Consider the following 25,412-nt stretch of genomic DNA (forward strand, 5'->3'; position numbering starts at 1 on the left):
CCTGTCATACTTGGATGGATGGGAGCTTCTCTCCCTCAGCTCTCCGCCTCATGGATGTTTATACTTTGTTACTTCATCCTTTCCCAGGCTGCTTGGATGTTGTAGTCCTGTGTCCTTCCTTGTTTCCAGTTTCTTGTTTCTTTTTTACCAATGTCTTGATGTAGCATTTATTCCTTCCAGCTGCTGGAACATAAGCCCCAGATGCAGGCATGTGTCTAGAAACTCTGGATTTAAACAAATTACCCAAGGTTCCTATCTGAAGAAATAGGTTAGGGTCTCTTCTTTTCAATTGTAATAATTGTTTTCAGTGTGACTGAGTTTAAACATCTTTTCTTTTGGAGTTCACAGGTGCTGTCAGTTCTGTGACTTACTATGGGTGGCATCATTAAACCATGTTATTTATATCCATTCTGGATAACTACTGTTTCAGAAAAAGTGCAATGAAATTATAACAAAATATCCTGACATTTCCCTTCATATACCTCACTTCAGTGGACCATAATTCATTTCAGCCTAAAACGTCTTTGCTGATCTTGAGTTTTTTCTCTTTTAGTTAAATGTTTAGGGGTATATCAACCCTGGAAGCTGTCATTTTTTAAAAAAAATATTATCTATTTTTAATTCCTAAATATCTGTTTGAAAATGATCTAGTACATTTTCTAATAGCTTTTATAATGTATATGTATATGTGAGATTTATACACATCTACTTTTCAGCTTACTATCCTGAAACTTGTTACATATTTCTTTCTTGGGTATATAATTATGTTTTTATTTTAAGTTTTTCAATGTATTTATTTTATTTTATGTGCTGTTTTGCCTGCATATATGTCTGTTTGAGGGTGGAAGTTACAGGCAGGTATAAACTGACATGTCTGTTCTGGGAATTGTGGGTCCTCTGGAAGAGTAGACTGTGCTCTCAGCTGCTAAGGCATCTTGCCACCCCTATCACTATGTTTTTCATAACTTTCCTCCCCCCTGTTTGAGTTCAGACCCAGAGTCTTACAACTGCTAAGCCAGAGCTCAGTGAACAACAGTGAACTCCATTTGTCAGCTGTGTGTCATTGTTTTGAGGGAGAGGACCTTAATTTGTTTGCTTTTCTCCCTTCATAGATTTGGCTGGTTGTTGCTGCTTAGGCAGACCTTGAATTGCTGTGCCTTTCTGTCCTTACCTGAGTAAGAATTTGAATGATGGGTTTAGTTTTATTTTTTCCCCATTTTAAAGCTTCTTTGAGGCTCTCAAATATGAAATAACTTGGATTTTAAAATATCACATTAAATATATTGCTTTTAACTCACTTCTGCAAATGTATTTGAATTTTCTTTCCTATTAGATAAAGAGTCCTTTTATCCATTGATTGATGTCAATTGGTGGGCAGACGGCGCAGTGACCCTGGCTCGCTGCTCCGGTGCATTAACTGTTTCATCAGCGAAAAGTTTGAAGAATTTACTGGGAAAATCCTGCGAATGGTTTGAGCCCTCTCCCCAGGTCACTGCCACCCATGATGGGGGGTTCTTAAGTTTGGAGGTGAGAGGAAACGTGCATCGCATTAAAAATCTGTCTGTTTGACTTTTTATTGTGTATGTGCTGTAGTTCTTTGTTTAAACATAAGTCCGTTTTTGAAATAAAGTATTAAGTATAACATGAAAATCCCATCATCCACGAGTTAAAAGTATTATATTGCTAAGAGAATAAAAACATTTATAGCTATTTTGTTTCCTTTAAAACATTTCATCTTTGCTGAGCTTGATCAATTTTTCTTTCTTTCTTTTTCTTCTAGATGAGCCATTTGAAAATGTAGAATGTCATTACTTCCTGATTGGGAACTACTTAATGTTTATATTAGTATTCACTGAAAGTATGGCAACCAACATTTGTTTTCTTCTCTCAGAAAAAACTTTTATCACGATAAAAGAGTTGAAAGTAGAGGCTGTTCCTTTATAGCTGTGTTTAGTCATTTCCAGTTCTTATCTGAGTCTTCCAAGAGTACAGTCCTATGTAGCTTTACTTCTGCAGGGTACAGTGACAGGTATTTGTTAGTCTGAAGTCTATCATCTAGTCAAAGGTCTTCCTTACAGAAAACGACAGTTTAAACCCAAGACAATTCTGCTAAGTCTGAATGAAAGTTCCCTTTGACAGCCAGGCTCAGCCTCGGCACCTGTGTTCAAAAGGGACAACAGAAGCCTTCTCCCGGCAAATAAATACGTTCCTGCTGCTTTCTAAATTGTCGTCTTGTTTTTCTACAGCAAGTACAGAAATATTAATAGTTAAAGAAATTCACATCTCACCCTTTTTATTTCTGTAAAATAACTGCAGACATCTACACGAATGGCCTATTATTAAAGTGGCTTCAGCTTTCAAAATTTGGAAACCACATAGATGTATATCTTAGGTCTTTGATTTGCTTTGTTTCCTTTGGATCCATTGTGAATGACATGTAATGAATCAAGCCAGAGTATAATTAAAATACTTTTTTCATTAGCTCTTAAAAAAATCTGTTTCTAGTTTCTTATCATTAATTTTATATCTCCCTTTTCAATTTAGTGTGAAATTAAACTTGCCCCTAAAAGATCTCGAGTGGAGATGAGGGCTGGAGAAGAAGATGAAGGGGAAGTGGATTCTGACTCAGATCCTGAGACCTCTGCCAAGGCTCGCTATTTTGGGTACATCAAGCAAGGCCTTTACTTAGTTACGGAGATGGAGAGGTTTGCACCTCCTCGGAAACGGCCTCGAACTATCACAAAGAACTACCGCCTTGTGAGTCTGCGCTCCACAACTCCAGAGGAGCTTTATCAGAGAAAGGTGAGTGGTCCTGCTGCCTCCAGCTCTTCTAGCACAATTGCTACTATTTCAGTGAGGAAAGAAATTAGAAGAGGGCATGTTGGCTCTCTGACATCTTACAAATAACAGTTCTGTAAGCTTTTAGAATAATGCCCTTTTTCTAACTGAGTAATTACAAGTCAGTGGATAGAAAACTCAGAGTCTGGGAGATAATCAGAAGATAAAGTGTGAGGACCAGAACTCAGATGCTAGTACCCAGCTAAATGCCTGGTGGGCACGCAGCCCTGTGGTAACTCTAGTGCTCTGGAAGTAGAGACTGGAATCCCCAAAATGAGCTAGCTAGCTGGACTAGCCAAATCAGTGGGCTCTGAGTTCAAGTGAGAGACCTTGCCTTGGTGTGTAAGTTAGAAAGCAATTGAAGAAGATGTTTATCCAGCTTTGGCCTCCGTATGTACATGCTTGTATACCTTACATATGTGTGTGGTGTGAACTCACGTGAGTGCATGCATGTGTGTGTGCGAGCTCGCGCGTGTGTGTGCATGCATGTATGTGTGTGTGTGTGTGTGTGTGTGTGTGTGTGTTTTAGTATGTTCCATGGTGCTTGCTTGAAGGCCAGAGGGAAACTTGCAGGAGTCAGTTCTCTCTTTCTATCTTGTGGTTCTCTCCTTCTATCAGTGATTAAATCCAGGTTGTCTGGCTTGGCATCAAGGACCTTTACCCACTGAACTGAACTGTTGCTCCTAGCCTGAGGCTTTGGCTACCTGCTGTGTGCCTTCAGCTGCCCCTCTTTTGTGTACTAAGTACTGGTCTCTCCTAGACTACAGATGGTGAGGGGAGACTTTAGCATCTGGTTTCGAAGCCTGTGTGGCCAACACTGCCTCTTAGGGCTATTTGCTGTGCTCTGCAGTATTTTGAATGAGCATTGCCTTGAGCCAGACTGCAGCCTGCCTCTAGTCTCAGGTTTTGCCACCATTTGAATGAATAAGCCAGAGCTTTTCATATTTGTTAAAGTGCTAAAGGAATTCCTGCTTTAGCTGCTTCTCAGAATGTCTGTGAGCTTCTGATGACACTCCGCATGTGTGTTCATAACTTGTTGCACAGGCCAGGTGAGTGTCTTGATTCTTCCTCTCATCAGAATGGCCTCATGGGTAATTCGTGTCTGTTTCCTTGACAAAGATTGACAGTGAAGACTATGAAGAAGCCTTGTGTTTGGCTCACACCTACGGCCTGGATACTGACCTTGTCTATCAGAGGCAGTGGAGGAAGTCCGCTGTCAACAGTGCTTCAATTCACAATTACTTGGTATGTATAAATAGTTGTGCTTACATGATGAAATTCATATTCATGGATTATCTTTTGTTTCTAGAGATTTTCCCACTGCTAATATTTGTGTAGGTAAAGAAGTGCTTTCTTAGAAAAACTGTCAGAATTTCCTGCTTCTGCCACAGGATTTTGATGCTAAAGATATTGAATATACTCTCTCTGATTAGCTAGCCATCTCTCTGATTATTTCCATTATTGTACCTCTCTGCACCCACATTGGTCGTGGCCTACTGAAGAACCACTAGCAGAGTTTCAATGAGATTTGTGTTTCTGGTAACCAGAGATTATGAATAAAGGGATGGGGAGAACTTGAAGGAATATCTTCCGACCAAGAGACTGCGTTTAGGAGGTAGGCCTGCCCTTCTACTAGGATGGACATTGTTGAAGAAAGAGCAGTTGGGATAAATTGCACTGAAGGGAACTTCTAGGATTGTTTTAGATTAGGGCTGGTCTCTAGTTGGCTTGGTTTGAGATGAAGAGAGAAGCCAGTTGTCTCCTGCTCAGGTAACAGTGAGGCGAGGTGGTTAGAAAGCCCACGTGCTAACAAGCAGGACACTTCTCAGAAGTAGCATACAGATGAGGGTTGGTAACTAGGAACCATGCTAGGATTGGCAAGAAAAGCTTGCCACTCCAACTTGGGAGATCCATTGAGGGAAGCTTCCCACATAGATGCAAGGGAGATTAGATATGAAGGAATCTGCTCACAGGTGTGCCTCTGAAATCCAGTATTAAGTTGTTCTCACAGTAGGATAGCTTTAGTACCACCAGGTTTGTCTCCTTTAACACTCCCAGGTCTTGTTGCCTACCAAGCCAGAGGACCAAGAGGAAGAGAACCAAAGTGCTTGTGAATTGAAGAGCAGCTTCTTTTCCTTTGCAGTGGCCTTCAGAGCTGTCTGTAATAATGCTGCTGTTATCGCAGTTAATAATAAGAGATGCTGTCACTTGACCACCCTGGAGAGGAACTGTGAAGCTCAGAGGGAATAAATGGATAACTGACATATAAACTTGTCAAATATAGTCTTTTTGGCTTAAATTCCACTGTTGGATCCTTCTTAATGCAGGCCTCCATGTTATAATTAGTATACAGCTTTGTAGTCAGTTTGAGTTATTATAACACAAATACATTCAGCATCTTGAGCAAGAAAAAGGTATTTCCCCAAATTTTGGAGGGTGGGAAATTCATGATCAATATCCCAACCCATTGGTTCCTAGTGACACCATTTACCTTGCGTTGCAGATGGATCCCTTATTGCTGTGTCTTTGTAAGTCAGAGAACACTGACAGAGGAAACAGATGTTGCTAGTCTTTTGGGCACTAATCCATACCTTGGGAATATTCTTCTGTCTTGTTTATCTGCCTGTCTGTCTTAAGACAGAACCTCACTGTGTTACTCGACTGGCCTGAAACTCATGAAGATCTACTTAGCTCTGGCTCTTGAGTGTTGGTGTTAAGGATGTGCACTCTTAGTCTGGTGGGAATTGTTTCTCAACATACAACTTGTTGATATCTCTGCCAGGAAGTAGTTAGACTCATGGGATGAGTTTAAAAGTTTGGAGCTTTAGATCTCATATTTAGAGAGTAAAACATTTTTGCCTTTAGGAAGATTCTAGAAAATGCTTGGAAAATTTCATAGTAATTTTTTTGTCTAAATGTTCACATATGTGAATAATTAAAATAAAACCGTGGTCTGAAAGTAAGACATTGGTATTTCAACCAAATAGTATGATTAACTGTTAATGTTTCTGCCGGCTGACAGGTGAGTGGGCATGAAGGCCGACAGCAGAAGGGAGGAGGCAGCGTTGTTTGTGTTGGGCTTAGAAATGCAGCAGTTCCATCCTGCATCATCTGCCTTTGTGTGGTTTAGGATGGGAGCTCCTGGGTGCATGACAAAGCAAGCAAAGTTTGTGTGTTTGTTTTCTTTGAAAATACTTGGTTCAGTAAAATAGAGGATTTCCACAAATTCTTGGCTAGCTTGGGCTGTGGAGCAGTTACTAGACCATCCAAGATCTGGTATGATCCTGTATCAGCAATAAGAGGATAGAGGCATGACTAGAGGTGCACAGGCAGTCTCTGCTGCAGTGGAGCTCATGGAGAAAAGGAGGGCCTCATGCTTAGCTTGTACATAACCACACCAGAGGAATGCTCAGTGACAACTGTGATCATTATAGACTTAGCGACGATAAAGAAGGCTTTCCGTGATAAAAATTCAAAATTAGACCTCTTCCAGTCAGAAGAGAGGATATTGTCAAGAGTGCAAGCAGAATGAGCAAATTAAGTCTGTGATATGGCCCATAAGGTGACAACCAAATCTGTCTCAGGCACAGTTGGTTGTCCTCGTGTCCCCGTTAGTGCCTGAAGCATAGCAGATGCCCACTAAGCATTTCATGGATAAGTCAGCTCTACTAAGTCAACCAGTGGTGAGTTATGGTACTGAACATTGGGAAACAGGAGTAGAGAATGTTGGTTTGCATTTGGGTGGAGAGGGAAACTTGTGGTCACTTGGCTTTGTTTGAGGGAAGCGATGAATTTATGATAGATGATGTAGAGGAAGACTGCAGTAAGAGGAAAGGTATGTGAGAAAGCCGGCTAGTGCTCCTGCCGTCATGTTTGATGATTTAGACAAGTCTTTAGACTTGGGTAATAGTAGAGCGTGTAAAGAAATACAGGGTGTAAATCATCAGGTCACTAAGAAGAGGGCAAATGAGATTTTGGAGATGGAGGAGCAATTGGAAGGAAGCATTGGTCCTCCGTCCTTCTGAACCAGATCCTGACTTGGTGAGTGAGTGAGTTGGCCTCACACTGTGTGATCGATTTATAGTCAAAAAAGGTGCAGCTGTGGCTTGTGAGTTTGTTGTAAAGCTAAGTATGCTTACTACCTTAGAAGGCAAAACGTATTTTACCTCTCTGCTTTATATTCTTTATTTTACAACCAAGACACAAACTATAGGTACCTACAAAAGCCCTTTTTTATACTTGTAGAAAAGAGTACTGGAGCTTTGTGTTTCACTGTGGCTCTTTAGTGCTTGCCCGCCCCTCTGACTCTTTTCTTCCTGCCCATTTTCACTCCTCTGACCCCTGACCCACGGAGCTTCTGTCTACTGGCACCCATACCACCAAGCCCGGCTGGAATTCAGACTCAGGTCCTGTGGAAGAGGAGGAGGAAAGAGTCTAAGATTGAAGACTTAGGAAATAAGGTCCTTCTAGACCCCACAGGAGTGACTCACACCTGAACTCACAGATAGCTGTGCCAGCATGCACCCTACCTGCACAGGAACAAACCACAGGGGATCTTAGCACTGAGCAGGGGAAGTGAACCAGAGTCCTTCCCCTAACCAAGAAGCTGTTACCTGCTGCTTGGGAGATGGGGAATCAGCTTTTTTCCCAGTGGAGTGTCACTGAATGTCAGCCACACTCCAGGGCAGGCTGCATGGCCAGGAGAGATTGAACAAGACATAGAGGACTTCATGCCTTCCCCGCCTTTCCTTTTTGCATGTATTGTTTCATTTTTGTGTTTTTTTTTTTTTTTTTTTTGCTTTATTGATCCTAAACTACTCACCCCCCCTCCCCTGGAAGAGAGGAAGAAAGAACATGAAATTGGTTCAGTAGGGATGTGAGGAGCCTCTGGGAGGAGCTAGGGATGGGGAGAACATGACCAAAGTAGATTGTATGAAAATTTAAACAAACAAACAAACAAACAAATAAAACCTGAAAACAAAATCCTGTGGAATCACACCTCCTGTATCCAGTTGCTGTGAACAATAGTGAAATGAATTAGTGGTTTGTAAGGCGCTGCCTCGGACCAAGTTCTTTTTAATGGTGCTAATACCTTCTGTCTAGTTATAATTCTAGAAAGCGATCATCAGGTTTTATAAGGTGCAATCTGTCCATAAATGCCTCTGTTTATTTTTCTTTGTATGTAGAGTAAAATCAAGAAGCGGTCTTGGGTTCTCCATGAGTGTTTGGAGAGAGTTCCTGAGAACGTGGACGCTGCCAAGGAACTGCTGCAGTATGGCTTGAAAGGCACAGACCTGGAGGCTCTCGTCGCCATAGGAAAGGGTGTGGATGATGGCAGGTTGGTTTTGAAGGTTTGCACTCACTGCAAAGGTGACATGGAGAAAGCTGAGGCTGCAACCTTGGGCCAGGCAGATGTTGAGCACACTGTTGAAGCTGTTGCAGTTGACTGCTACTATCTTCCCTTTCCGTTGAATATATTTGTAGGCAATGGTTTGAAGCTGAGGCATACCTGGTCTTCTCAGGCTAATTAGATGCTGGGGCTCCGTGTCACTAGCAACCTATAAGGTCATACTCAGAACCTTCTGGCTTTACTTGACTTAGGGAAGCCCCTCAGACAGTAACACTGTCCAGACGCCAGGTAGTAATATAGCAATGGTTTTAAATTGTTGTCAGTGTTGCTTACCAGACATTTGGGACTTCGATAAAATATAAATGATATGGTATACTTGATAATTAACTAATTCAAATGAGATTAACACTTTATAATATGTTAAGATTATAAATAATGTGATATTTATTTCTATGTAATGCAAATCAAAACCATGACAACTTGTCATTGAAATCCAGTTACAATGGCTGTTCTAAAAAAGATAATAGTTAACAAATGTTAGTGAGGACACAGAGAAAGAGAAACTCTGGCTCAATTTTAGTAAGACTGTAAATTGATATAAGCATCATGGAAAATGAAATGTAGGTTCCTCAAGATACTAAAAAGAGAAATACCATGTGATCCAGAAATTCTGTTAACGTATATTTATAAGAAGACGATGAAAACATTAAGGAGATTAAATGTATACCCCTATTTAAAACAGCTAAGACACAGAAGCTAAGACAGAATCAGCTAAGATGTCCATCAACAAATAAGCAGATAAAGAAAATGTAGCACATTTACATAATTGAATAGTAGAATCATTTTGCCCATAAAATCACAAAGTTGGGGCTTAGAGAAATGGCTCAATGGTTAAAAGCACTTGTCACTATTTCAGAAGCCCTTAGTTTGATTGCCAGCATCCACACTATGCATCTCACAACTGCATTTACTCTAGTTCCAGAGGATCCAACTCTCATGTACATCTGTGTGCGCACATACACATAAAGTAAAGAAACCCTTTAACAAACAAACTTACAACTGCTTGTAACTTCAGTTCTAGTGATCTGACACTGTCTTTTGGGCTCTATGGGTACCACATGTGGTCATGATGCACACACATGGATGCAGGCACTTATACATACATATAAAATAAAATAAAAAAATCTTGAAAAACATGGACAGAGGCTTATTATTAGTATAAATGGAAGTGAATGTCAGTCACAAGATGAAGTATAGTAACTGAAGCGATATGTGGACTTACTTCATATGAGCAATCTGAGAAAGCTGATGTCTTTAACCAGTGAGCAGAGCAATAGGTACCAGAGCCTGAGGAAGAGCAAACGAGAGGCAGATGATAGATTGAGATGTACAGAATCCCAGCCAGATTTACAGAATGCATGTTGGTCATATTGTACTGTACCGTTCAGAAGAAATATACAAGGTGATGTTGAATATTCTCATCATAAATATGAAAATGTGTCACATGATGAGAAGTCCACAGTGTACAAAGGTACTCTGAACTGAAGGTCCCTGAAGAGCTGCACCTTTGTGAGAGTTCTGCAGACTAACCAAACAGAACTTCCTGTGATTGTGCAAGGTGGAATAGTACAGATCAAAACCCGAAATTATCTTGGCCTATCTTTAGTTCCCATTAAGTCCATTCATCACCCATCTCTGTATGTGCTGTAACATCCTTTGACTATCAGCTCAAACCTTAGTAATGCATTAAATTAATCATTTGCTTCCACCAAAAAAGAGGATTATAGACAGAAGTGATTGGAATTTTAAAACCTGTTTTACATTGGGTGAGTGTCCTCGATCTAACCGTGGGACTGCTTCCCTAGGTCGATGTCCTTTCTATGTTTTAAATGTCTGTGGTCATTGCTTATCCTCATTACTTGTCCCGTTCATACAGTGAATGAACTATGCTGTTTGGCAGAATTTTAAAAAGATATTTTTTTCTGTTTGGTGGACATTAACTTAATTGAATAAATATTCACAGTAGGACAAAGTAGCTTTCCGTTACATGAAGAAACTAACAAACAAACAAAAAAATCAACTTAATGAAAATCAAATGAGTTCTTTTCTCTGTGTAGATTTACCTTACCAGGTGACATAGACATTGACAGCATTGCCTATGAGGAGCTTTCCCCAGCAGACAAAGAGCCTTCCAAGAGCAAACGGCAGGAAGAGCTTAAGAAGAGACGCGATCTGCTTAAATTAGTGAACTTTTCAAAGTAAGCGAGTCATTTATTATTGCTCACTGGGAAATAGAATCTCTGGTCATTTTCCTGTGCTCTTTACTAGTGTGAGTCGCTAAGTTACTTCAGCAACTTGAACACTTTGTTTAGCCCTCATGATTTTACATACAGTTCTAAGAGCTGCAAGCTGAAGGGAACACAGGTTATTTTCATGCTCTTTTGCCTCAGACAGACAGCATATGTCAGTGAACAGAAGCACGTATGTATAAATGTAAGCAACTGAATTGAGTTCTTCCGCATAGGTTGACCCTGGAACAAAAGGAACTGTGCCGTTGTAGACTGAAGTTATTAACCTTCTTAGATCGTCTTGCAACATATGAGGTAAGGAATGACGTTAGCCCTCCAGTGATGCACATCATCTGGGCTTACACATGCCATCCTGCCCTAGTGGCTCCTGTTTTAGTTTTTCATGATATTTATATGGGAAAATTCAGTTATTGAAAAGTCAAGTTCTTTATAACAAGGGTTTGGGTAAAAATTGAAAGTTGTAAAAGTTCAAAAGTTGTTTTCTTGGACTGGAGAATAAAAAGGCTTTACCTATTTACACATATGCTCTCTAAATTTATAACCCTTTACATTTACTATGTGTATATTTCCAGGGAATGGCACAGAGTTGGTTCTAATGTGGAATTTCAGGACATACGGAGTTCAATATTTATACAACAAATACTCTTACTCATTTTAATGAAACATGGAAGAATCATGCTCAGAATGGTAGAAAGTTTTTGGAAGCCGAGGCAGAGGAACTGTGTTGATTTGAGAGCAGCCTAGGCTGTGTAATATGACCTGATTTCAGAAGTCGAAAACCATCAAAACCCTCCCTCACAAAACCCCTAAGTGGAAGTGAGAGGCCTTTCAGCGGCCGTGAACGGGTTGGTCAGTTAGTTTGCCTGTTTTTCACATGATGCTCTTACCTGAGGTTGCTCAGCTTTCCTCTTTTCCCATCTGAGGAGACTAGGTCTCATTTGTGCGAGGCAGGCATCACACTGCCGGGCTGCATACCTGTGCTTTCAGGTTTCACAGCTAGGTTCTGACCTGAAGTGTGGCCTCAGAGATCATCCCTCCTTCAGTCCACTGGGCCTCTCTTATATGGCCTCACCTTTGGCCTGTGGCATGAGCAGCCCTGGAATGCTGAAGATATTTAATACTTCTGATCATGCATGTCAACTCAGAAGTCTGGGATTCGCCACCCCTTCCCCATCCCTTGAAATGTTATCAGACAAAACTCGAAAGGAAAAGGTGGTAATTCCAAATGGAGATCACATGTAGAAGAATGAAATTAGATCCCTACCCCTACCCTTGTTCATCAAGGATTAAAAAAAAAAAAAAAAGCCAGGCATGAGTTTGAGGCCAGCCTGGACTCCATAGTAAGTTCCAGGATAGCCAGGGTTACATAGTGAGACCTTGTCTACAACAACAACAACAACAAAAGGGAGAAGGAGGTGGAGTTGGAGAGGAGGAGAAGAAAACATTAAAACTGATTTTTTTTTTTTTTTTCTGAGCTGAGTTCTTTGTGCCGCAGTTAAGGGCAGGCAGATAATGTAAGATGAGAAACTTAGGGAGAGTTCCTGATGAGTTCATTGGCTGCAACTGGCTTAGCTGTTGGATGGTCATATTCCCTTAAAGCATATTACTTTCATTTTGGTTCTGTGACATTTTAAGGTAATATTAAGAATAAACATATTTAGAACTGCCTTTCTCTGTACAGTGTGGTTCATTGCTTTCATAGTTCATTTTCATTTTATTGGATGATAATATCTTAGAAAAGATACTTGCAATGTTGAGTTTGGGTACTTAATTTTCTTTCATTATTCATTGACTATTGAATTGCTATCCTCCGTATGACATTAGCAAGTGTATTGTTATATATTATGATACTGACCTTTAAAATACTTCTGAGACCACTCTTTTTTGGAAATTAACCTTTTAGAAAGTAGATGGCTTGGATGAACTTGGCTATTAAAACTCTCTTGTGAGACTGCTCAGCTGTCATGTTGGTAGGTATATTGTGCTAGAGGCAGGCTTTGCGTTTCCATCATCAAGCATGGCTAATTTTATTAATTCCATATACAGAAAGTAAAAGTGAATTCATTTACATTCAACCTAGGCACTTCCTACATGGCAGCTATGGTACGATGCTGTTGCTGGATGTAGGGAGACATGAGCAGTGATTTTCATGGAATCCTCGCATAGACTTTAAGTGCTGGTAACAGTGTGAAGGACTGATGAGGCCAAGGAGAGAAATGCATTGAACTCTTCCTGGAGACCCAAGGGGCCTCTATAAGGAAGTTACCATCAACTAGTTTGTAAAAAGTAAAGGAGAAATATTGATAAGACACCGGAGGGTCAGAGTTTTGTTTTCTTTGCTTTTGTAATTCTGGAGATCAGCATGGTATTTGACTCACTGCAGACCTTGTAAGTTCCTGTTGAAAGTGTGTACAGGAAATTTGGTAATTTCCCAGCAGCCCTTTGAGGCCATCACTGCAATCCTTATTTTGTGACGATGAGACCTTAGAGCGGTAAGTAGCTTGTGGAGATAAGTGGGAAGCATAAGCAGGTCTCACTGGCTGGGAGCTAATGTTGAGAACTGGAGTGCTAGATACAGGCTAGGGCATGAATGAGGAGGGCATGTCCTTGAGAATGTATGCTTGCTTGGTGTTGGTGTAGCAAAGGGAGGAAGGGACATTGTTTAGATGTCAGTGGGAACCAGCGGGTAGAGGGGTGGGAGAAATTTATACAACGGAAGTGTCTTAGTTAGGGTTTCTATTGCTGTGACAAAACACCATGTCCAAAAACTAAGTTGGGGAGGACAGGACTGTTCATCACTGAAAGAAGTCAGGACAGAAACTCAAATAGGGCAGGATCCTGGAGGCAAGAGCTGATGCAGAGGCCATGGAGGGATGGTACTTACTGGCTCTCTTCCCATGGCATGCGCAACCTGCCTTCTTATAGAACCCAGTACCACCAGTCCAGTGATAGCATCACCCCCAAACTCTGATCAATCACTAATAAAGAAAGTGCCCTACAGCTATATCTTATGGAGGCATTTTTCTCAATTGAGTTTCCCTCCTTTTAGACAACTCTAGTTTGTGTCAAGTTGACACACAAAACAAGCCACTACCAGTTAAAAAAAGAAAGGCATACTTTCATGATGATAGAAGAATTGAAGTGGGGTCCAGAGCATGGGTGCAGCTTTGAGACATGGAAGGTTAAGCAGTGTGCTTGTTTTGGTCATCCCTGAAGGAAGGAGAATCACACTGGTGCAGATGTAGGCAGACTTGCAGTTTTGATGAGTTGGATGCTGAGGTTCCATCAAATAGTTCCAGCTTAAAATGAGTGCTTTCATCAAAGAGTGGTGGCTGAGGAAGATGTTGGATGTTTAGAAAACCTGTGAAAGTTTGTGATTGATTAGGAAGGAGCAGCACATATAAGTAGTACCCACTCTCCATTTGAACACTTCCATTTTAACTTTGTCAGAATTTTTTTTTAGCCTTTTATTATAAAAAAATTCAACCTTGAAGAGATTCATAGAGCATAGCATAGTGAACCCAGAGGTACTCTTTCACAACCTCAAACATTTTCAACATGTGTCAACCTTACAGCTTTCTGTTTTTATTTCCACACACATGCCTTTCCTTTTACTTAAATATTTTCATGAAAATCCCAGAAATCTTACCATTTTAAACCATGTGTTTATATCTCTAATTAATATAGACTTTATTTTCATTTTTATATTTTAATATTTTTATTAGATATTTTCTTTCTTTTTTTTTTTCAAGGCAGGGTTTCTCTGTATAGCCCTGGAGCTCACTTTGTAGACTAGGCTGGCCTCGAACTCAGAAATCTGCCTGCCTCTGCCTCCCTAGTGCTGGGATTAAAGGCATGCGCCACCACGTCCGGCAGATATTTTCTTTATTTACATTTCAAATGTTATCCCCATTCCTAGTTTCCCCTTCACAAATCCCCTATCCCCTCCCCCCTACTCCCCAACCCACCCACTCCCATTCCTGGTCCTGGCATTTCTCTATACTGGGGCATAGAACCTTCACAGGACCTAGGGCCTCTCCTCCCATTGATGACCGACAGGGCCATCCTCTGCTACATATGCAGCTAGAGCCATGAGTCCCACCATGTGTTTTCTTTGATTGGTGGTATAGTTCCAAGGAGCTCTGGGGGTACTGGTTAGTTCATATTGATGTTCCTCCTATGGGGCTTCAGACACCTTCAGCTCATTGGGTCCTTTCTCTAGCTCCTTCACTGGGGACCTTGTGCTCCGTCCAATGGATGATTGTAAGCATTCACTTCTGTATTTGCCAGGCACTGGCAGAGCCTCTATAGGAGACAGCTATATCAGGCTCCTGTCCGCAAGCTCTTGTTGGCATCTACCATAGTGTCTGGGTTTGGTGGTTGTTTATGGGATGGATGCCCAAATGGGGTAGTCTCTGGACTTTAAAAAAGAACGATGACATTATTATTTCTAACAAAATTCACAGCAATTTCCTCATATCATCTGATATGCTCAGAGGTCTCTGGTGCTGCCCTCATGCTTTAAAAGATACACTTGGTTCACATCTTAGTAGGCAGTAAGCTATGTGAAGGCAGGGCAAGTGTACTGTTGGCGGTATCTCCAGTGCTTCTCCAAGTGCCCCTAGGATGTGTTGGGCACAGTCCATGTGTGTTTCCGAGTGAATGAAAGGGTCCCTTGCAGTTACCATCACTCCTGTAACAGGAGTCAAATTCACCCGGCGTTTTCACATAGACGTGGTAGGTACCCATAATAGTAGCCATGGCAATCATTGTTTATATGTTGTTATCAGGTGGTTTGGGGTTGTCCTATGGAGATCAATTTAATTTTTACCATTTTATCTATTTAAGTGTTAATAACACTTATAACAAGTATAGCTCCTAAAAAGATAAAGTGCTTTAGTTAACAGTTGATAGTTGGAATAAACTATTTTGGGTCTTATTTATTTTGGCAGGCAGTATAAGGGATTCGTATTTTCTTGTCACCATATTTGGAAGTCTATTTATTGTCACTGTTTCCCTCAGGAAATCCTAGGGGCGCCACATGCATCTGAACAGAGGTATGATGCTGAATTTTTTAAGAAGTTCAGAAGTCAGAATATTGTTCTCTCAGCAAGAACGTATGCTCGGGTAATTGCTTTTTGCAAATAGAGTAATTATGGTTATTAACACTAAATCTTTGAGCTGTGTAGTTAATGTTAGTGCATGCATACACTGTTACACTCTCTTTTCTGTTATAATATTAACAACTGTACAGAAAATGGAATTATATTTTAAAAATTTCACCATTAGAGTTTTAAAATAAATAATTTTATAGTGTTAGATTGAAAAAAATGAAAATAAGGAAAAACGAAGCGTATTTCAAAACAACTCATCAAAACTGTATGTCAAGTTTTGAATGCTGTCATAAACATCAGCCCTTTATTTCTAAGGCTCATAGTAGACACTTGTGCCTTGCATTTCCACAGGAGAGTAATGTCCAAGCCCTGGAAATCCTGCTGACATACCACGGCTCTCATCTGCTCCCTCATCGCCTTGCCATCCTCTCTAACTTCCCAGAAACCACCTCTCCACACGAATATGCTGTTTTGTTGCCAGAGGCTTGGTATGTTACTCTGTTTTATCAGTTATGGTTGTGTGTATGTGTATACATATGTGTGTGTGCGTGTGTCTGTGTCTAATGTAGACGCCTTGCATTTTAAAAAATAACCTTTTAAAACTTAGTTAAAATGAGCAAAAATATATTTATGAACACAGGGGTTAGCATTCTGTCTTACCTCCACCCCACAGTTACCTGGCAAAAGCCAGGTAGGCCTGACCCACTATAAAAAGGGACTGCTTGTCCCTTCCTCTTCCCTTCTTGCTCCCACTCGGTCCTCCCTCCCTTCCCCATTCCCTTTCCCCCTCTCTTCATGTGCTCCTGTCTGGCCTCTACTACCTCTCCTCTCCCCTCCCCTCCTCTCCCCTCCCCTCCCCTCCTCCTCCCCTCCCCTCCTCCTCTCCTCTCCCCCCCTCTCCCCTCTCCTCCCTTCCTCCTCTCCTCCCGCCTTCTCTGCCTTCTCTGCCTTCTCTGCCTTCTCTGCCTCTACTATCCTCTTAACTCCCCTCCCCATGCCTTGAAAAAACTGTTTTATAGAGTTTATAGCCATTGTGTGGCTGGTCCCTCAGGGGGAAGGGATGCCTTGGCATGGACCTGCTGAGACATCCTCTTCCCCCATACCTCACCACACCCCCATAGAACATATCTCCCCCCCTCCTTTCTCTTTATCTTTTTATAAACATATCAATAGGGTCATTTTCACATGACTTGTTTTCTGACTAAAAACAATGCCTGGGCTAACAGTGCATGCTGGAATTAGTTATCTCTTTTAGAAACTGACTAGTGACGCTGCTGTGTCTGCATCCTCTGCTGCTGCACAGCCCTTTCTCTGACTGAAATCCCAGAGACACGGAGGGGAATTCAGAGTACACTAGTTAGACTAGTACTCTTTATGTCACAGCTAGGATGTCTGATAAATGGTCACAGCAGGGCATCTGTGCCCTAAGCCTGTGTGGACATCAGGTCCTAGAATTACCACTTTTTTTTCCCCATTAATTCATTTTGCCTTCTGATCACTGTCCCCGCCCACATGCCCTCCCTCCCTTTCTTTTCTGAGAGTGTAAGCCCAGTGATACCCAGTGATGGGCATCCCTAATCCTGGCACATCAAGTCTCTGCAGGACTTGTTTCATCGGCTCCCACTGAGGCCAGACAAGACAGCCCAGTTACAGGAACAAGATCCACAGACAGGAGTTAGAGACAGCTCCCTCTCCACTTGTTGGGGGAGTCATGTATCACTCGTGATCTCCTGGAGACTAATATTTACTTTTATTTATTTTATTTTTACTTTTTTTTTTTTTGGTTTTTGAGATAAGAGTCTCACTAAGGGTTCATGCTTGAGTGGAACTCACCTTACAGACAGCCTCCAGAACATGCAGAACAGCCTCGGGCATGCAGTGACTTCTGATTCTATGGCTCCTGAGTACTGGGATTATAGGCCAGCATGACACAGGCACACTCGCTTTTCTTAATGACAACACAAGAGTGACTGTGTAAATTTGATCCTTCCATTGACATAAGAGGCTACAAGTGTGCTTAGGGGACTGGAGGAAGCTCCATGTGTATGAAAGAGAATGGCTTGTAGTGATTTCTTAGTTACAGAGTGTAGGAATGAAAAGAGAATCAGCTAAGGATAAGTAGGGATTAATATTAAAACAACAGAGGTAAAATAGGAGAGAAACAAGTGAGTGACGGGAGAGCAGGAAGCACAGGGGAGAGGGCAGCAGCTCCAGCTCCAGCTCCAGCTCCAGCTCCAGCTCCAGCTCCAGCTCCAGCTCCAGCTCCAGCTCCAGCCCCAGCTCCAGCTCCAGCTCCAGCCCCAGCTCCAGCTCCAGCTCCAGCCCCAGCTCCAGCTCCAGCTCCAGCTCCAGGCAGAGTGGAAGCAGAACACCAGAGAGCAGCACACTTACAGAGCCAAGTCAGTTCCAGCACTGAGGACTGAGACTGGCGGCCACGTCCCCAGGCTAGCCTGCGCCCTTTGGGGGATACAGTCTTAGAGAGACAGTGGCTGAGGGATTGAAACAGAGCAGAACAAAGTAATGTACCAAGCAGAATTGAGTGTGACTGAGACCTTGCCTGAGCGCAGCTCCTGTGTGGCCACGCTATCCCTTAATGGGCTCTTAGGCTGGAGTTTTTGTCTTTTGACCAGAGTGGGTGGATCATGGGTTAGACAGTGGGTACTCCATTATCTGGAATCTTGTATGGGCAGATTGTATATATTGCTATTCTTTTCCAGAAAGTGTCCTAAGTAAAGTTGCCAGTATTTATTTGAAGGGTTTTGAGGACCATACAGTTTGCTTGCCAGGTCTGGCAGTCTAGCCCTTGCTTGTAGCATCTGTTTGTCAGTCCCATGAGCCTGCTTCTGTTCCACTTCAACCAGACTGCTCTTGGTGGGGTAACTGGAAAGACTCAGGAGAGGTGCTGAAGTGACTGTGACTGCTCATCATAGTGGGCAGCAGCACGTAAGCCCAGATCTTCCCTGTAGAGGAGACGCTGCACTGGCCAAGCTGGGATGGTTCTGGTCAGCCAGTAGTTTTGCAAAGAATTATTTTTCATTTCATTTGGGTAGAGCTGTGTGTATGTGTAGGGTGTGCTTGCCATTGGAGGCTGGGTGTGTCTGATCTCTTGGAGTTACAGACAATTATGAGCTTCTTGACATGGGCGATGGGATCTGAACCGAGGTCCTGTGTGAGAGCAGTGAGTATTCTAAACCACTGGGCTGTCTTTCTAGTTCCTGATTAGCCAGTTCTGAGAGATCCAACTTTTATCAGTCTTGTGGCTGCAAAGTGTCCTGTTTTGTGATGTATATCATCTCTCTTAAATCCTCAGGTATGTTTGACGTTGATGAAATGTCACTTGTGTAAAGCTTTGAAGTTACATTTTTCTTTGTTACAGGTGTTATATCACTTTATTTATCAGCTACCTTACCTATTTGTCATTTTTGCTACAATATTTACATTTTATACTCTGATTTTAAAGCCCCAAAGTGACATTTCTTTTTTTTTAAACTTTTCTTTTTTTTTTAATTATTATTAGGTATTTTCCTTGTTTACATTTCCAATGCTATCCCAAAAGTCCCCCATACCCACCCCCACAATCCCCTACCCACCCATTCCCCCTTTTTGGCCCTGGCGTTCCCCTGTACTGGGGCATATAAAGTTTGCAAGTCCAATGGGCCTCTCTTTCCAGTGATGGCTGACTAGGCCATCTTTTGATACATATGCAGCTAGAGACAAGAGCTCCGGAGTACTGGTTAGTTCATATTGTTGTTCCACCTATAGGGTTGCAGTTCCCTTTAGCTCCTTGGGTACTTTCTCTAGCTCCTCCATTGGGGGCCGTGTGACCCATCCAATAGCTGACTGTGATCATCCACTTCTGTGTTTGCTAGCCCCGGCATAGTCTCACAAGAGACAGCTATATCTGGGTCCTTTCAGCAAAATCTTGCTAGTGTATGCAATGGTGTCAGCATTTGGAAGCTGATTATGGGATGGATCCCTGGATATGGCAATCACTAGATGGTCCATACTTTCGTCACAGCTCCAAATTTTGTCTCTGTAACTCCTTCCATGGGTGTTTTGTTCCTATTTCTAAGAAGGGGCAAAGTATCCACACTTTGGTCTTCGTTCTTCTTGAGTTTCATGCGTTTAGCAAATTGTATATCTTGGGTGTCCTAAGTTTCTGGGCAAAGTGACATTTCTTAAGAGTCTTTGTAGGATCTTTGTTTGCTTAATAGAGATACTCATTACATTTTATTTTTTATAATTTTGAGTATCTGTAGAACATTTAAATAATTTTCTTTATTTTTGTCTAGACTTTGTTATTTTTCCTGTGACATCTTTTCAGAATGATGACTGCTGAAAAAGTAACTGGATGACTTAGTTGTCTGTGGAAGTAACAGCCGAGGGCACCTAAAACTCAGAATCTGCTTTATCTTCTTAGTGGCTTCGGGCTTCTCGCCTGTGAATGACCTGACTACAGCCTTAGTCCTTCCTGATGTGGTATGGAAGGTAGCAAGGGCTGTGCTATCTTAGTTAGCATTTCTATTGCTGTGATAAAAGCCAGGAATAAACATACCTTGGGGAGAAAAGGATTTATTCCTCTTACAGTTTGTAGTTCACCATCCCAGGAAGTCAGGATAGGAACCTTGAGACAGGACCTGAAGCAGAAGCCGTGAAGAACTCTGGTTGCTGGCTTGTTCAGCCTGCCTTTTACGTACTGAAGGAACACTTGCCCATGGATGACGGTGCCACTATGGGCAGAGCTGTTCTACATCAATTATCAAATATCAAGAAAATGCTCCACCACTCTCCACTCTGATGGGAGAGTTTTCTCAAATGAGCTTCCCTCTTCTCAGATGACTCCAGCTTATATCAAACTGACAAAATTAACCAACACAGGTACATGAAAAAGCCACAGAGGACAGTGCCCAAGTGCCCGCTGTTGGCAGTTATTAACAGAGAGTTAGTTCTCTACTAAGGTTTGTTTGGCCTTTTGTACCTCTGAGACACTGTATAATACTTAGTGGCCTAGATTTCCTACTGGATTAAGTTCATTTTCAGAAACATTGGAAGGAAAATAAAGAATTCCTGTGTTCTGTTAGTCTGGATTTCCATCTCATTAATACATATAAGAGCACATATTCCAGAATAAGAAAATAGTGAGTTATCAATTCTGGTGTATTATGGAACATGCATTATTAAAAGTCTTTGCATTCTGCAGATCATCAAAGAAACTAGAAAGTGCAGGACATGTTAGAGAAATGAGGTTAGAGGCATTGGTCCAGTGATGGAAAGTAAGCAGCCAATCAAGCATTTGTGTGGACTGATGCATGCAACATACTGCTAAACCACGGCGCTGGCAGGAACAGAAGAGCTTCCTTCCATTCAGAAGCCAGCATCACGACACTTTCAGGTTGTGAGCTTTAGGACAGAGAAGGAGGAGGGCCACAGAAACCTGATGGAAACTTGATATTCCAGGAATGGTTGGAATGGCATCTGATGTACGGATTAGAAGAGGAAGCTGGTTGCCATTGAGAAGTATTCATGGATATGGGAGCTGATGTATCTCACTGGATGACTGCTGTTTTGTGTTTATGTGCCCCAAGTATAGTTGTGACTACAACCACAGAAAATTGCCAACTTATGCTTAAAACGCTGTGAGATTCTCTTGGTGGGGAGATATAAACTGAAGGTATAGTTTTCTAGCATGGACTTTGTAGATGGTAGCATTTTGTCTCACTACCAAAAGGCTTGACATGGCTGAAGCATCCTGCAGAGAAAATGAGCATCATAGGAATAGGCTTCCAAGATTACAACATTGTACACAGACCTCATATGCTAGAATTTAAAAAAATATTATTATTTTGATATTTTTATGTACAAGTATTTTGCCTATATGTATGTGTATATATACACATACACACACACACACACACACACACACACACACACACACACACACACACACACACATTCATTCATTCATTTCTCCAGCCTCTTCCTGTACTTTTAACACATGGAAGTAAGTTTTCTACTTAAGTATATGAAATTATTTAACATGTTTACTAGTTAATAAAAATGTTCATTATGATATATTCCTGAATAGCTGCAAGAATAGACTGAATATTTATTTTGTATTATTATTCCAAAGTATTTATAGTTTGAGTGTTGGGACTTTGTTCATGGAATAGGATGTCTATTGTCTTTCTTCTTATGATCCAGGGAACTTTCTGTGGCAGCCTTGCAGGGGATGTGTCTATAACTATGGAAATCTTGTGAGATCACTTGGCAGTTGAAGGTTTGACTCTGGAAGTGTGCTGTGCCATGCAGAAGGGCTGTGAATGGCTACAGCTTTGCAGATGTTTCCCTTTTTCTTCTGATTTCTATTTTTGTTTAGTTCCCTAACAATTTACATGTCATATTATCAAGGCTAAATGTAAAGGTGACTAAGTGAGAAGTTTTAGGACAGATTTGATTATGTCAAATTGACTTACCTATATTTTAAGTTAAATTGATTAACTGTATATTTTAAATCATTAATATAGTGTTAGGTGGGGAAAGTTGAGACAAAGTCTTGCTATGTGGTCTTTGATGGCCTCGATTTCATTGTGCAGCTCAGGCTAGCCTCAGTTGTGTTCTTCCTGCCTTAGCCTCCTGAGAGCTGGGGTTGTAGGTATGGACCAATAACCTTGACTCCAAATGATTTATACAGCTTCTCTCACTGTATCATTAATAGTAATCTGCAGTTCTCTGCAATGCAACAGTTGAAACATTTCCAATGACGTCAGCGTTGACTCTAGGCAGATTCCATCAGAGTGTAAAGCACTGCTCTTATTTCCTAGGAAAGCAACAAGAGGTCTTTCCACATTCCACACTTCACCCTTATTTCGTACGCACTCCAGCTGCCCCTCTCGTACTCAGACTTTCCAAAGGCACACACTGCATTTTCAAGGCTTAGATCCAAACCTTGGTGTCTGTAGATATAATTTTATAGTTTTATAACTATTATAAAAAGTTGTTTGCCATAAAGAATATATTAATGATACACAGGAGTTTCTTATTTTTTTTTTAGTTTTAATCTTTTTTCCATTGAAATTTATACCTAGTCATGAGTATATGTGAGACTGATGTAAAAATCAAGGATTTTTGAATTATTTTATTTCCTTTGAAAAGACAGTCTAAAGAAAACTTGAATTACATATGATTTATGCAATTCATTCTCGACTAGGGATTATTTGGGGGAATAATTCCTAGTTGAGACTGAATTACAAAAAGTAAATGTCTTAGCTAGTTTTCTTTTTTTATAAATAGGCATTATATTAGCTTTGGTAGGTGTAGCTAGAAATATGAATCCAGTATATTCTTCTCCAGATTAATTATAATCTAATCGAGAAGGCTAGCAAGATAGATATTGATATGCCGAGTTAATAATCTTTATAAGATGAACGTATGGGTTGAACCAAAAGGCTATGTGGGTAAAGGCCCTTGTCAGTCCTGATGACTGACATGATGGAAGGAGAGAACCCACTCCCACATGTTGTCCTTTGACCCCTACACTTGAGTCATGGCAGCCGCATGCCTAAATACACACACACACACACACACACACACACACACACACACATATAAATGATAAGACATAATACAAATTTAAAGGATTCATTCACATGAGGAGTACAGATAAGGCTGGAGATAGGAGAGTTTGTTTTCCCCTGCAAAGGAATCAGGAAAAGAATTTCTTGAGGATCAGAAAAAGCTCCTTGGAGAGGGCAAGGTTTGGACTTAAGCCCTGAGAATCTGGCATGTGGTTGTGGACCGTCTGAGTGGTAAAGGGATGGCTGGGATAAGTATTTAATCTGAGCCTGCTCATGTACTCAGCAGGGTTCTGTCTATTGATGTCTCCAAATAATCCCCGGTTAGAATGAATGAGCAACTGGCTTAGTGGCTTATGTCTGTAATTGCAGCTCTTGGTAGCTGATGAATAGAAAATGTGTGCCATGAGTCTGAGGTAGCCTGGGCTACAGTAAGAAAAAAAATGAATTTTCAAGAAAGAAGTATGAAATCTTAGCTTATTTATGTTTTAGGTAGCCTAGTGTTTCCACTATCAATGATTTGTCCTGAACTTTTCAAAAGGTTATTGTGTCCCCCAGGTTTATTGTGACTGTCCTCTCCATATCGTCAGTGTTGTAATAAAATTGTGCCTATGCTAAGATCACAGTACATTTTACTTTTTTTTCCTTTTTGATTCTCAAGAAAAACATAGAAATACTGTTTCCTTTAAGAACTAAACTTTGATCAGTTATCTCCTGATTCCACTCCCCCTTATATAGATTGTCCCTCTCTTGCTGTGAGCAGAGAGTATAGTGGCTGTGCTTTGGGTTTGTCTTAAGCAGTGGCCTCTGAGGCAACTGTCAGTAGAGAGGACCACTCTTTATAAATGGACTGTGCTCTGGCAGAGCCTCTCAGGAGACAGCTATATCAGGCTCCAGAGCCTGAAAAATACAGAGATGGATGCTCGCAGCCAACCGTTGGACTGAGCTTGGGATCCTCAATGGAGGAGTTAGAGAAAGGGCTGAAGGAGCTGTAGCAGAGGATGCCTTCTCTGCCATCAATGGGAGGAGAGGCCCTTGGTCCTATGAAGACTTGATGCCCCAGTGTAGGGGAATGCCAGGGTGGGGAGAAGGGAGTGGGTTGGTGGGAGAACACCCTAAAAGCAGAGGGAGGGGGGATGAGATAGGGGATTTCCAGCGGGGGTGGGGGTGGAGACTGGGAAAGGGGATAGCATTTGAAATGTAAAGTAAATATCCAATAAAAAAATAAATAAATGCTAGCCATTTCTGAATCTAAGATATCAGGGAGAACATCTTGGCTGTGGGTCTGGCTGGAAGGATAGTAGGCTTGTACATCTGCTGTGATGGTGGATACTTAAGATGTTGTCTGGATTCATTTTTGTCTTCCTATTACTTAAAGGGTGCCACGCACGCCTGTCGAGTCAGCTTGACAGGCTGTGAGGCCTGAAAGCGCTCATGAGGCAGAGTTTCATGGAAGCTCACCTCCTGGAGTTTTGGCGTTCTTATATACCCATATACTCATACCCTATTCCCGAGTTAGTCTGGTGTATGGATCCACGTGCTCTCTTTTAGTATTATCTTATTATAAGTGCCTTTTAAGATTGAATTCTGACATAGTTAAGCCTTTGCCAGTGTTCCAATGTCCTAGACAGTCCTTGAGCTGACTATGGGCTTGGAATTCAGTAGGAATTTTGCCTATTCAGTGACATTCAGAATTGCCTCTGGTATTACACTATCACTTTGAATAAAAGCTAAGTCACTGCCCTACACAGGAGTTTACCATCATCAAGGAAGAAGGAAGTTTGAGACCTAAGGAGGAACCAGAGTAGATACTTAGAACTATAGATAGCTGAGTTACACCCATACACACATATTTACAATGGCCTAGGGGGGAAGGTGGACTATATAATAGACTAAAATAGGAACTATGACAAGGGCTCGAAGCCCTTGACCCTGGCTTCTAAGATTAAGTGGACCTTAGGTGGAGCTCTTTTTGATCCCAGTTGTTAACAATGAATTCTATCCCAGGTGGTTCCTGTCAGACCTTCTGTGTTTGTATTCCTCTGTTTTGTGTAAGAATCAAGTAACCTCTTTGTACCTTATTGGTGTGTCACCCAACTTCCCTATCTTCTTCTGTATAAAAAGTTTGATGCTCGATTTGACAGATTACATTCAGATTCTACACAACCTCTCCTGTGTGCATCTGTCAGTCATTTCATCCAACGCTTTGCCCACCTGCGACTAGAGACCC

General features: G+C 41.4%; 1 protein-coding gene across 7 annotated transcripts in view; it reads left to right on the forward strand.

Moving 5' to 3' along the window:
• Positions 1 to 25,412, forward strand: part of Nbas (neuroblastoma amplified sequence) — a 368,280-nt gene that overhangs the window by 51,211 nt on the left and 291,657 nt on the right. For all 7 annotated transcript variants that reach the window (XR_003950086.1, XM_011243895.2, XM_006515215.2 and 4 more), the window contains exons 14-21: positions 1,334 to 1,527; positions 2,545 to 2,802; positions 3,958 to 4,083; positions 8,025 to 8,176; positions 10,306 to 10,446; positions 10,713 to 10,791; positions 15,520 to 15,624; positions 15,963 to 16,099. Coding sequence is in view for 6 of the 7 variants with exons in the window: in XM_011243895.2 (XP_011242197.1) it covers positions 1,334 to 1,527; positions 2,545 to 2,802; positions 3,958 to 4,083; positions 8,025 to 8,176; positions 10,306 to 10,446; positions 10,713 to 10,791; positions 15,520 to 15,624; positions 15,963 to 16,099 (1,192 nt within the window). In the remaining variant the exon portion in view is untranslated. The remainder of the gene's footprint in view (positions 1 to 1,333; positions 1,528 to 2,544; positions 2,803 to 3,957; positions 4,084 to 8,024; positions 8,177 to 10,305; positions 10,447 to 10,712; positions 10,792 to 15,519; positions 15,625 to 15,962; positions 16,100 to 25,412) is intronic.

The sequence above is a fragment of the Mus musculus genome, chromosome 12 (assembly GCF_000001635.26).
Source record: "Mus musculus strain C57BL/6J chromosome 12, GRCm38.p6 C57BL/6J".
Classification (NCBI taxonomy): Eukaryota; Metazoa; Chordata; class Mammalia; order Rodentia; family Muridae; genus Mus; species Mus musculus.